This window comes from Schistocerca gregaria, chromosome 6, assembly GCF_023897955.1.
Source record: "Schistocerca gregaria isolate iqSchGreg1 chromosome 6, iqSchGreg1.2, whole genome shotgun sequence".
Lineage (NCBI taxonomy): Eukaryota > Metazoa > Arthropoda > Insecta > Orthoptera > Acrididae > Schistocerca > Schistocerca gregaria.
Window position 1 is genome coordinate 71,212,917 of NC_064925.1, and position 13,736 is coordinate 71,226,652.

At 40.1% G+C, this 13,736-nt stretch overlaps 1 protein-coding gene across 2 annotated transcripts in view; it reads left to right on the plus strand.

Moving 5' to 3' along the window:
- Positions 1–13,736, plus strand: part of LOC126279045 (poly [ADP-ribose] polymerase tankyrase) — a 287,326-nt gene that overhangs the window by 29,171 nt on the left and 244,419 nt on the right. For both annotated transcript variants that reach the window (XM_049979452.1, XM_049979451.1), the window contains exon 2: positions 11,393–11,617. In XM_049979452.1, coding sequence (XP_049835409.1) covers positions 11,393–11,617 — 225 coding nt within the window. The remainder of the gene's footprint in view (positions 1–11,392; positions 11,618–13,736) is intronic.

Sequence of the window (13,736 nt, forward strand, 5' to 3'; positions counted from 1 at the left end):
CTGGGCGTGTTTTCCTCCACCCACTCTGCAGTGTCGTTTTCTGTGCCGACAATGACCATGGAATTGTTTGCATCTCATATCCAACACGGTAGCCAGTCTGTTGTGGTGAGACCATCATGTACCCTATTGGTTGTATCCCCCTCACTATACAGGGATCATTCTGCCGATGCCTGCACCATTAGCTCACCATGTATGCTAAGGAGTAGATGCCTATCACCCTGGGAGCATCAGGACTCTTGGCAATGGCCATCCTGCCTGGTGGTCTTTGCTGCAGCTGGGTGGTGCTCGTGGGGAGGCTCCCTGGTCGGAGTGGGTGGCATCAGGGTGGATGACACACCATGAAGCATACTAAGGCATCTCTTGCTGGTGGTCCGCTGCCAGCAGTCTCTAAGCAGGCAAAGTCTAACTTTAATGCTAAGAAATATAACCCCAAGTCATTCCTCTCCCTGGCCACACCATGGGAGGAACGCCAGGCTAAGGATGGCAGTGAAGCTTATTCGCCTTGGTACCTCGTATGTACGGGAGTTGATGGGGGACCTTTCATGTCCATGAAGCCTCAGTTTTTGTGGAAAATTTGGAGGACAAGTTTGGGGAGGTGGAAGGATTGTCCAAAATGAACTCTGGGTCAGTTTTGATAAAAACGGCATCCTCTGCCCAGTCACGGTCATTACTCGCTTCTGGCAAGTTGGGGGATGTTTCTGTTACCATCACACCACATAAGAGCTCAAATATGGTCCAGGGTATTATATTCCACATGGACCTTCTTTTGCAGTCTGACGAAGGGCTGCATGCCAATATAGAGCGGCGAGGCATTCATTTCATCCGGCACGTCCATTGGGGTCCGAGGGATAACCAGGTTACCACCAATGCCTTTGTCTTGGCCTTTGATGGTGACACATCACCTGAGAAGGTCAAGGTGATGGTCTACCACTGTGACGTCAAGCCATATATTCCTCCCCTGATGCAGTGCTTTAAGTGCTGGAAGTTCGGCCATATGTCTTCCTGCTGTACTTCCAGCATCACATGTCAAGATTGTGGGTGTCCATCTCATCCCAATAATCCATGTGCCCCGCCTCTCATCTGTGTCAGCTGTGGAGAACATCATTCACATTGCTCGCCAAACAGCAGGATTTTACAGAAAGAGACGAAAATCATGGAATGTAAGACTCTGGGTGGACTGACCTACACTGAGGCTAAGAGGAAATTTGAGCACCTACATCATATGGCTGTGACCTCATACGCCGCTGCTACGAGAACAGTTGTCGTCCCATCAGTTCCGCGTATTACAGTTGGCTCTCATAGCCAGAAGGCTACATCTGACCCCTTGCTGGTTGGGGGACTTTCCCCCCCCCCCAACCCCCTACCTCCCCCTTGCTACCCTGTTACTCCTGCACCACCTACCTTGGGAGCACTGCGCCCCCCCCCCCCCCTCTTTCCCAGACATCAGGGACACCAGTCAGCGTAAGTCTTCTTTGGCTCTTCTCACCAGGAAGGGGTCCCTTGGGTCACTCCCTTCTCAGGTTTCTGCTACTGGGAATGATGACACTCGGCAGTGACTGAAGAGTCCAAAACCAGCTGGTCATAGGGCTTCACGCTCATTCTCGGTCCCAGAGACTGATTCAGTGAAGTCCTCCGAGCCAGGGAAACCCAAGGAGCAGTGAGAAAAATCCAAAAAGAAAACCCCTAAGACCAAGGAAATTGCAATGGCACCCACACCACCTCTACCTACAAACTCTGCGGCTGAGGATGGGGTGGAGATTCTGGCATCCACTGAGGACCTGGATCTCTCCAGACTGTTGAGACACAATGGATATAGACTGCTGAGGCAAAAAGTCAGTGGCAGCAGGTGACTCTGAATCATAATCTACCTCTTCGAATGTTCCATGCCTTCCTAGTCACCTATTTTGAAAGTTATGTGCTAGGTATGGTTCTCCCTACTTAATAAAACTATGTGACAAAGAAAAGGATTACCAGGCAGCTTTTAAGAAAACTATTTTTGGAATCATTGTAATTCTGATTCATATTAATAGAATATACAAATTTAATGACCTCGATTTCACCCAGACTTCTGCCCACAGATTTCCACAGAAAACTGGGGAAGAGGTTACTTACAAGGACTAATTTAGGCAAAAATAATGTGCATCTGTTGCTGTCGACATTACAATTGAAACCACAGGAGAGAGTGACTGGCTAGGCAGATTTAACTATCTTATTTCCGGAATAATGCGCGTACCAGTTCCCACCTCATGCTGCCCCGTAGTAAAGTCAGGATAAGTTGGGGCGAGCCGGGACGAGTCATAAGAACAGGTAGGGGCACCCCTGGAATAACAGAGGAAGGTGCAGTCAAGATTCCTAGCGGGCACAACCCTCAAACAACCAAGGATGACTCAGTCACATACCAGGAGCAATTTTGGGTGACATAATCACAGTTTCTCGCTGGTATGTTTCTCTAATAACCTCTAAGCTGGGGATGATAGAATAGTGTAAGAAGTTGGAGGAATTCGGTGCAGGACAATTTTATTACAGAAGAAACACCGAAAACAACTCGAGATCTAATGCTCGTCACTTCGCCCGTTAACACAGAATGGTAACGTCCCTGGGAGATTTACAACTTTATGTCCTTTACATTGCATTTTCCTTTTTCTGACCCAGTCCTAGTATTCACTAAAAATAATGTCTTGGAATGGATTACCGTTTGAACCCGGCATAGTCCTTCATACTTTTGGAAAAAAGTCTCTCGTTCTTGAGGGCAGAGCTCTGAAGATGCTGTTTCACAAGGACTAGATCATCGACCTTGTACTGCGGTTCTACAGCTTTCTCATTATGCTTACTCATTTTTTGTTGTGCCTTTTCAACTAAATTTCTAGAAACTGTTTCCTGATTCAGTTTGTAGGTGACAGTAAGTTGTCCAGGCCAAGTAAAACATTTAATGAGAGGTTCTCGTACAACGGGTTTGCCTATTACTTTCATAGGTGTTAATCCAGTTGATAAATATGGTAATTCATTCAAAATAAGTTCAAAGTCTTTAATTTTTGTTGTCCATAAAGTATGTTTTTCAGGGCAGTAGGTGGCATAATTTCCCAATTTCATTCATAACTCGTTCATATGGATTCGAAGATCGGTTATAGTTGGATATTAATACTTGACGAATAGAAATTCTTTAAATTTGTTTCTGACAAATTGTGGTCCATTACCTGCGAAAAATCTTTTTGGTTTTCCCACCTCTAGAAAGTAATGCTGTAAACAGTGTATAGCTGTCCATGTATTTGCTCTTTTGATAGGATATAATTTAACGTATTTTGACCAGCACTCTATGATGACTAAAATGTCTGACACTCCTCCTTTTCCTTTAGGAACTGGTCCAAAAAAATCTGGTGCTGTAAGATTCTGTAACGATTTAGGAATAATTGGATACATTTTGTATTTAGCATGAGTGTTACTCTCTTTTACCTTCTGACAGATTTCACAAGTCGTAATCAAAGATGCTACATTATGTTCTAGCTTTTGTTCCAAAGTGTCCGTATCCTGTATGAATATACCACAGAATTTCGTCTTCCATTAACTTCGGAATGCAAATGCATTGAAGTTGTGATGTTATACTGTCTCTCCAAAACAAAGTATGCCCTATAATTTTCCACTTTCCTGCTTGATTAGGAGCTAATGAATTCCTGATAAACATAGCAAACATTTCTGTAAAATATAGGGATTATGATGGATGTTTTCTATTATTCTTTGGGCCATCTCTTGTACCCTGGTGTGTGGATATTCTACTGTCATAAAATTAATTGCAAAAATTACACCGGGTCCCTCCATCCGTTTTAACTCTTCCATGCCTACAGGTAACATAGACAAAGCATCCAGTACAATTTTCTCAGAACCTTTTACATACTGTATCCTAATGTCATATTCCTGTAGGAGCAACATCCATCTTATTAATCTGCTATGTAACAACTGATTACTCATTAAAGATAGAGCTTGATGATCAGTATAGACATGGGTTTCTGACTCCCATACTAATGTTTGGAATTTTTGGGTACTCCATACTATTGCCAATAGTTCTTCCTCAGTCCGCAGCTCGTGGTCGTGCGGTAGTGTTCTCGCTTCCCACGCCCGGGTTCGATTCCTGGTGGGGCCAGGGATTTTCTCTGCCTCGTGATGACTGGGTGTTGTGTGATGTCCTTAGGTTAGTTAGGTTTAAGTAGTTCTAAGTTCTAGGGGACTGATGACCATAGATGTTAAGTTCCATAGTGCTCAGAGCCATTTGAACCATTTTTGAGTTCTTTTTCAGTAGCTGTGTAGTTTAATTTGTGTTTATTAAGACTATGGGTAGCAAAAGCTATGGACCTATGATTTACATTATGTACATCCCACCTTCCTTGAAAATGTTCTGCTGTGATACCATAATCAGGTGCATCGGTTGAAATTTTAAATGGCTCACCAGTACTTGGATGATGTAATATGGGTGATTCTACCAGTGCTCTTTGTACATTTTCAAACGCATCATTTGCATCTTGATCCCAAACCCACAGTATTCACTTTTTTAATAAATGTAAAATTCTTGGGTCGTTCAGTCCTTGACCTCGTATATACCGTCGTTAGTATCCAGCCATTCCTATGAATCCCTTCAACTGTCTTACGTTTCTAGGGGGTAGACATTCTTTAATAGCTTTTATGCACTCCAGATCCAGTCTAATTGCATGTACCCCTACAATATGCCCTAGAAACTTAAGCTCCTGTCATGCAAAATGCAATTTATACACTTTCACTGTAATACCTTTTTCTCAAGGTTAGACAATGTTCTTCCCATGTAGCTGAGATTATGATGATATCACCTACATATATTATTAAATCGTTCAATAAATCTCTTCCTAATGTACCATCCAGGGCACATATAAATATGGATACTGAGATATTTGGTCTGAACGGTAACACATGAAATGATATGATTTACCATCGAACAGAAACGCTGTATACTTCTTCGATTCAGGAGGTAGCCTAATTTGCAAATATCCCGCCATCAGGTCCATCATGCTAAAAAACTTTGCTTTTTTAAACTTGAATAATAATTCATTGATGTTAATTGGTCTGTCTCATTCTGTTCTATATGCTTATTCAATGTATGCGCGTCTAGCACTAATTGCACACCTCCTGTAGCCTTTTTTACCACTACAAAATGGTTATTTATGATGCTAGAACTATGTTCTATTATATTGTTGTCAATCTTTTGTCAATTTCCTCCTTAACTGCCTCTTTCAAATTTACCAGTATTGGGTATGGCTTACAGAAAAATGGAGTTTCATCTTTGATTTTAACCTTACATCTGTAATCACTGATATTACCGGAATGATCGGAAAATACTACTTCATGTTCCATTAGAATTGTATATAAATCTAGTTTTAGTTCACTGGTTAATATTAGAGATTCATTTCCATGGTTTTGTATGTCAGCTCGATATGATAAGTGATTTACATTATCGATCTCTGGTGATAATCGTGCAGTAGCAGTTAATCATAAACATTGACATTCAGTTCTTTGTCTTGCAATGTAATTATCGGTTACAAACGGTATCCAACATTTACTGTCATCTTAACCAAAGCAAAGATTTTCCTCGAAATTCAATACGACGTTACATTATAATAACCAATCTAGGCCAAATAAAACATCCCTATTAATATTTTCTACTATTAGGCTAAAAGTGTTTGATGAAATCTGATATTTCTGATGTGGAAGTTCACTTGGGTTTCATGTTTCACAACCTTACTTTTTGTACCAGTTACACCAACTATGTAATGTCCAGTTATTGGTAACAGAAGTAAGTGATGTTTAGTCTGCAATGTGTTAAAGAATGTGATAGAAATGAGTGACACCTCACTTCCTGAGTCTATAAATATGTTAACTTCAGAAGTCTCCACGGTTACTGCTATTATTAGTTGTGGATTGCTAGTAGTCAAGCTTGGTTCTCCCAGTAACAACCATTCTTTTGTAGGTATTTTGTGCGTGAAATTAACATACTTATTATGCACCAGGCCTCCTGGTGTATCTCTACGACCTGGGCCCTGGCCTTGGATCCAGATAGCACTGCGTTTTCCTCATTATTAGTAATCACTGGTTGCTTACCAAATCGGGGTACTATGTTACTACTTTGTGCTCTTGGCACAAATTCCTGCGAATTTACTGGACCTAAGTTCGAAGGTGGATGCTTCTTCTGATAATTATCATAGCCATTATTTCTATTGCACTGGTGTACTCTAACTAAGTTGGCCTCATTTTTAAAAAAAATTATTATTACTATTTCATTTGTAATTCTGATTTTCACTTTGGTGTACGCTCTCGTGGCAGTCCTTATTTAAGGGCTTAAGTGCGTCCACAAAGGACAGCAATTCTTCTACTGTTTTCCAGCTGCTACACAAGATGTCTCTTCTAGCATAGATAGGTAAGCGTCTGATTAAAATTCGAACTAACCCCTTTTCTTCCATTGGCTTATCTAAGTACTTCGCCTGTGTTAAATGCCATTTGAAATACTTTGTCATTGTTAACCACGTATTATTGTAATACTTCGGGTTCCACAAATCGGATATTAGTTTTTCCTGCGCACTAGCGGACCAGTATTTTTCCTTAAATTCCTTCTGGAAGTCTCCCCAATGGCCAGCTTTACACATCCGTCCACATCAAACCCGCCAACAAGCAACAGTACCTCCATTATGACAGCTGCCACCCATTCCATATCAAGCGGTCCCTTCCCTACAGCCTAGGCCTTCGTGGCAAACGAATTTGCTCCAGTCCTGAATCCCTGAACCATTACACCAACAACCTGAAAACAGCTTTCACATCCCGCAACTACCCTCCCAACCTGGTACAAAAGCAGATAACGAGAGCCACTTACTCATCCCCTCAAACCCAGAACCTCTCACAGAACAACCCCAATAGTGCCCCACTTGTGACAGGATACTTCCCGGGACTGGATCAGACTCTGAATGAGGCTCCCCAGCAGGGATACGACTTCCTAAAATCCTGCCCCGAAATGAGATCCATCCTTCATGAAATCCTCCCCACTCCACCAAGAGTGTCTTTCCGCCGTCCACCTAACCTTCGTAACCTCTTCGTTCATCCCTATGAAATCTCCAAACCACCTTCCCTACCCTCTGGCTCCTACCCTTGTAACCGCCCCTCGGTGTAAAACCCCATGCACCCTCCGACCACCACCTACTCCAGTACTGTAACCCAGAAGGTGTACACGATCAAAGGCAGAGCTACGTGTGAAAGCACCCACGCGATTTACCAACTGACCTGCCTACACTGTGAGGCTTTCTATGTGGGAATGACCAGCAGCAAACTGTCCATTCACATGAATGGATACAGGCAGACAGTGTTTGTTGGTAATGAGGATCACCCTGTGGCTAAACATGCCTTGGTGCACGGCCAGCACATCTTGGCACAGTGTTACACCTTCCGGGTTATCTGGATACTTCCCACCAACACCAACCTATCCGAACTCCGGAGATGGGAACTTGCCCTTCAGTATATCCTCTCTTCTCGATATCCGCCAGGCCTCAACCTCCGCTAAGTTCAAGTTGCCGCTGCTCATACCTCACCTGTCATTCAACAACTTCTTTGCCTCTGTACTTCCGCATCGACTGACATCTCGGCCCGAACTCTTTGCCTTTACAAATGTCTGCTTGTGTCTGTGTATGTGCGGATGGATATGTGTGTGTGTGTGTGTGCGAGTGTACACCTGTCCTTTTTTCCCCCTAAGGTAAGTCTTTCTGCTCCCGGGATTGGAATGACTCCGTATCCTCTCCCTTAAAACCCACATCCTTTCGTCTTTCCCTTTCCTTTTTAATATATTTTTCCCATGTGGAAGTTTCTTTCTATTTTTTATATATATTAAAAACAAAGATTCCAAGACTTACCAAGCGGGAAAGCGCTGACAGATAGGCACAATAAATAAAACACACACACACACACACACACACACACACACACACACACACACACACACAGAATTTCTAGCTTTCGCAACCGAAGGTTGCTTCTTCAGGAAAGAGGGAAAGACGAAAGGATGTGGGTTTTAAGGGAGAGGGTAAGGAGTCATTCCAATCCCGGAAGCGGAAAGACTTACCTTAAGCGGAAAAAAGGACAGGTATACACTCGCGCGCGTGCGCGCGCACACACACACACACACACACACACACACACACACACACACACAAGGAGACATTTGCCTTTGCATGAGAAAGAATCAGTCAATGAAATATAATATTCCAATCTCTTCGGAGTTTATATTGACACTGACCTGGAAGTCATGTTTAGATTTTAACATTTAACCCTTTGAGCCCCGTGGTTTCTGTCTGAAACCACCTTCTACTGTCTCTCCTCCTTTCGCCATGTTGAGGAGATCGTTAGCAGTGAATGTAAGTACATCTAAGCTATTGTGACTTAAACTTAGGTTTGGATTACTGCTTTTGTATTATCAAAATTAAACCACTGGACAGTATCTATTTTGGATACAAAATTAAATTTTAGACCCATTTTTGCTTCGTATTTAGAACTGTAATTTGTTTTAGGCATTATGAGTTCATTGAAGTTTTGAGGTGTGGGTTTCTGTTTAGGAAAAGTGCACATTGGCTTTCAGATATATCACATGAAGTGATGAGAGGCTCAAAACTGTATGTCCCAGTGGTTCCAAAGTGAAACTACATCTCTAAAACAGCTGATTGTTTCTTTTGCCACTTTCATCGTATGTTCATTGCTTACTATGATACAGATTAATTTTGTGAAAAATTTTACATTTATATTCCAAGGGGGCAATCACCTCTGTAAAGCAATTGTTTCCTTTCGCCAATTTCTTCTTCTTCTTATATTTTTTGCTTTCTGTGATTAATAAAGGCTTGTGAATAATTTTAAAATTAATTTCATTTTGATATTGTTTTGGATACAAAGGGCTAAGCTATGCAGCTTTTACACTACAGATAATAGCAAACTTTGGAGATGAAACTGTGAAACAGGTTACTTCCTTTTCTCAGTTTCATTGAATATCTAGTGGCATTATATTCTGATGCTATTCTTCAATGGCAATGAAAGTCCATTACACAGAGGCATATAAGAAGGTTAGTGTTTAGTGTCCACCTAGAATCTCTTCCAACAGTTGGACACACTGATAACAGGTGCATATTACATTTACACGTTAATGAAGTTTGTTGTTAACATCTTACCACAGTTTGAAAGCCATAATAAAATTCATAAATTTAATACAAATAGAAGCAGTGGCGTAAGTTATCCGTCTTTCAGCCTTTGTGTAGCACAGAAAAGATTTAAGTATTGAGCTGTGAAAAACCTTTGACCTCTTAAAAATGATGTGAAGAATCAAGTAGACAATAAAATTAACATTAAAAATTAACTAAGGGGTAATGTAAGAATAATGCAAGAGACAACCTCGTAAATAATTTAGTTCGCTCCTGGGGCAACTTTGTGTGTGTGTGTGTGTGTGTGTGTGTGTGTGTGTGTGTGTGTGTGTGTGTAGAGGGGGGGGGGGAGGGGGGGGGGGAGGGGGGGGGGAACCTGTAGTATAATAAAATATTTCATATACCATTGATACACTTCAGGACAACTATTTTGTACTTCAGCTTGTCTGTGAACACACCATGAGAATAATTTTAATGTTTGATCACAAAATGATATGGGGTTTACTGTTCAGTACATTATGTTTCATGTTTCATCGTATCTGTGATTTGGTATGTTCGTAAGTTACTTGATAATGATTAAAATTTCTGAGTAGACCATTAATAAATAAAGTTGAATATTGTACAGCCTATAATGGACAATGTTGTCACTTGAAAAACAATGTAAATGGAAAACATATTCTCATGTTTTTCACTGAAAACAATGTATTACATTTGTAAACAGCCTGACATGTTGCACTTGTAACGAACGCAGTTGTGATGTTGTATCTGATAGTCACCTCCATTCTCATAAATAGCTCCCAGCTGTGTAAACATCATGCCCCAGTTCTTTTAGGACTTAAAATGGAAAATAAAAGTAATCACAAAATCACTGTGTTTATTCAAAATATTCTCCCCCTGGATCAAAACACAACTGAAATCATTTTAAAAGTGTTATGAAACAGTCACTGTAGTCCTTTTTTGCAGTTGTATTCAGTACTGCAGTAAACTTGTCTTATATGTCCTTAACTCAATCATAACTGTGTCCTTTCAGTGCCAACTTTAAGTTGGGGAAAAGCCAGATGTTGGCTGGGGCCAAATCTGGTGAATACGATAGGTGAGCCAGGACCGATCTATTTGGTGGTCAAAAACTTGTACACAATCTTTGCTTTGTGGGCTGGGTTGTCATAGTGGATGAGCAACCAGGAACCTGCCTTTTGGTATTTGGATCGAATTTAATGAATTGGTGCCCAAAAAAGCTGGAAAATTCAAGAAATCTTGATGTCAGACATGTTTTGTTACATTCACAGCCAGAATGCCTGCTGTAGCAACACTGGCACTGCGATTGTATTCACACTGTTTCTGAAACTCCAGGGATTATATCACTGCAGCTTGCCACAAGACAGCATTGCAGTTTGGAATTTCATACAAGCTGTCCTAACAAATGTGGGACCCACGGTGTATAGACTTAGCAGGGTTTAAATGCACTATATGCTGACACACATTTTACCATCAGTGAGATTGTTGCTTAGTCAACTGAAACTAGGCATCACGTTTTAATTTTTTATATGGTGCTTGGTCTAGATAAATACAAAAAATAAAATATGTTGTTAATTTAACTACTATTGTCCATGACACACACAAATAACTAAATTTACAAATCTTTGATCTATTATGTTATTGTGTCTAGGAGATTCATCAGATGTCTTCTGAGTTTTTCTTTTGCGTGATAGATGTTTGCATGCTCAAGGAATTTTGTTAAAAATGTGGGAGGGCTTTAAAATACGTACTGTCACTTGTCGGGGGGGGGGGGGGGGGGGAGAAGGTGTTCAGGAACCTACAAAAGATTTGAGTTCTGTTTCATAGGGATGATGCCACATTATGAAGATCCAGTTACTTTTTCTTAATATAGGAAATAAAATTTTGCAATATTCAGAAATTGGTGTATACAAGGAAGCTTTTCATAGATCTTGTATGAGGGCGGAGCTTTCAGCTGGTTTTCATTATACTATATATGCATTCATCTTTTTTCTGGAGATTAGACTATTAGTAACACACCAGTTTAAGAAATTATGGCTGTTTTGCTCAAAAATATTAATAATTTCATCATTAGAATAATGTCATTATACCCTTCTCATCCCCTCTTTCACTTTTTCATATGTGCCTGCTGAGTTACATTGTATCTTTGTGATGTTACTACTTTATTGACGTTCATGTGAAACAAACTTGCTTAGGCTATGGTCGCCGAGATGTGGTGGAGTTCTTATTGGCTGCCGGAGCATCCATACAAGCACGTGATGATGGTGGCCTCCATCCTTTGCATAATGCATGCTCATTTGGACATGCTGATGTCGTGAGACTGTTGTTAGAAGCAGGTGCAAATCCAAATACACGAGACAACTGGAATTACACTCCTCTTCATGAGGCAGCAATTAAGGGAAAAGTGGATGTCTGTATTGGTAAGTTTTTTTGTGAATTTGAATGTCTATACAGAATTTACAAATACAGTAGTCATTTGGAATTCAGCTTGTTATTTAACAATCTGTATCTCCAAATTGAAGTTTGTAAAACCTTTTTTGCTTTATAAGTGCCATATCATAAAATAGTCAGAAATATCAGTATAAATCTTCTGCTTGTAATTATACAGAAGATTAGTGTACATAACTTTTTGGAAAGATGAGTTAAAAGGCAAATGCTGAATGGAAAGCTAAACTGACAACCCACAAAATATTAAGAACCTTCACTTCCCTTTTAGTTATATTGCAAACGGCTGTGGATTTGTTTCTAGAATTTGAGATATATTCATAATTTTATTTGCACATAGATGTATGAAGTTTCTCCTCTGAGCACTTCAACTTGTTCTTCATAGATTTCTAAGAAATATGTATTTTGCTGTAAACTAAATAAATGTTATCAATATTGAGTGAGAGTTGACAATGTTTAAGCCCTCGATTCCCATTCAAGAGGAGTTTGGCTTGTATTCGTGTTTGACCATTCAGATTTATGTTTTCTTTAATTTCCATAAATCACACACGGCATGTGGTAGGATGAGTTATTTGAAAAGGCTATGGTCAGGTTCCTTCTACACCATAGTCCAGTTCAGGCATGTGCACCATTGTTAATAACAGGGCATTACATCCTAATTATCTTTCTTTCTTTCTTCTTTGTCTTTTAATTTGCTGTACTGAAATTGAAATATGATTCAAAATGTCATCTTAGAAAATCGGGTCTTCTGCCAGTAACCTGCATCATACTTGCACGATATTTTGATTACGCAACTCACACCCACCATCATGTGCTCCCAGAGGCTGAATTCACTGTGGAACGGGTCCAGTATTTATGCCTAATGCCTATGTGGGGCTAGGCCCTCTATCATTGGTCTGTGTAAAAGTGTGCTGAGCCAAAGAATTGTTTTGTAAATACACTATGAGTGACCTGGGTGCCCTTTTATTTAAATACTACTGTGTCAAGAAATGTGTATATTTTACAAGAAAATATTAACATTTGTGTGATAGTATTTGTTGAAATAGACAGTCAGTTGTCGTACGGAGTAAAAGTAATGCTTATTCCGTCGGTGCGTTATAAAACTCTTAACATATTCGTTTTCATTCTATGAATCCCATAGATTGAATTAAGTTGAATTTTATTTGATCCTGTAGGATTACATGGTGTACAGTGAAATACATGTAATATCGGAGATGTCAAAAATAAAGAAACCTTCTTTATCACATACTTCCTTACTATCCTAATGTCATTGATTGTAATTAACAATATTTACAAATTTAACGTGGACAGTACTCATCAACACTGCAAAATTCCTTTCCACCAAATAGTCTTTAAGATTCTTTGAAAACTTAGTGTCATGTACATTGTCCTGCAGTTTTTAGACAGACTTTTCTTAGTAATTTAACACCTGAGTACTGGGATCCTTTATCAAGCATTGTCAGTCAGTGGGGCATGCTTTGTATGTCATTCTTCCTACGTTTGTTGTGAGTGTGTACACTAGCATTTGTAGTCCACTCTGCACTATTTTTTGTGACATATAGTATAGTTTTATATATGTACAAGTAGGGAAAAGTTACGATGCCTAGTCTTTTGAAGCAGTTTCTGCATGTTTCAGAAGTCTTTCTTCTCAATATGGTTCTGACCTCTCTTTTTTTTTAATGTGAACACGCTTTTGATGTTTGCGTTTCCCCACACTACCATTCCATACCGCAGGTGTAGTTCAAAGAGTCCATGGAATACTGTGTACAGAAGCTGTTTGTGTGCATACTGTGCTAGCTGCCTCATTAAAAGTATGACGGAGATGAGTTTCTTACAGACAGAATTAATATTTTGTTTCCATTTCAGGTTGTTATCCACAATAATACATAACAATTAGTAGATTACGCTTGTTTTAGTCTCGTTTCATCCACCTCTAAAAGCCCATGTGCATAGCCTTCTCTTTATTTCTGAACACTGCATACATAGTCTTTCTTCAGGTTTATAGCAAGTCCATTTTCCTGGAGCCATTGAGCTGTGGTGTTTGCTGATATGTATACTCTTCTCTCATGCTGTGCCACAGTTTCGTCATTGTTC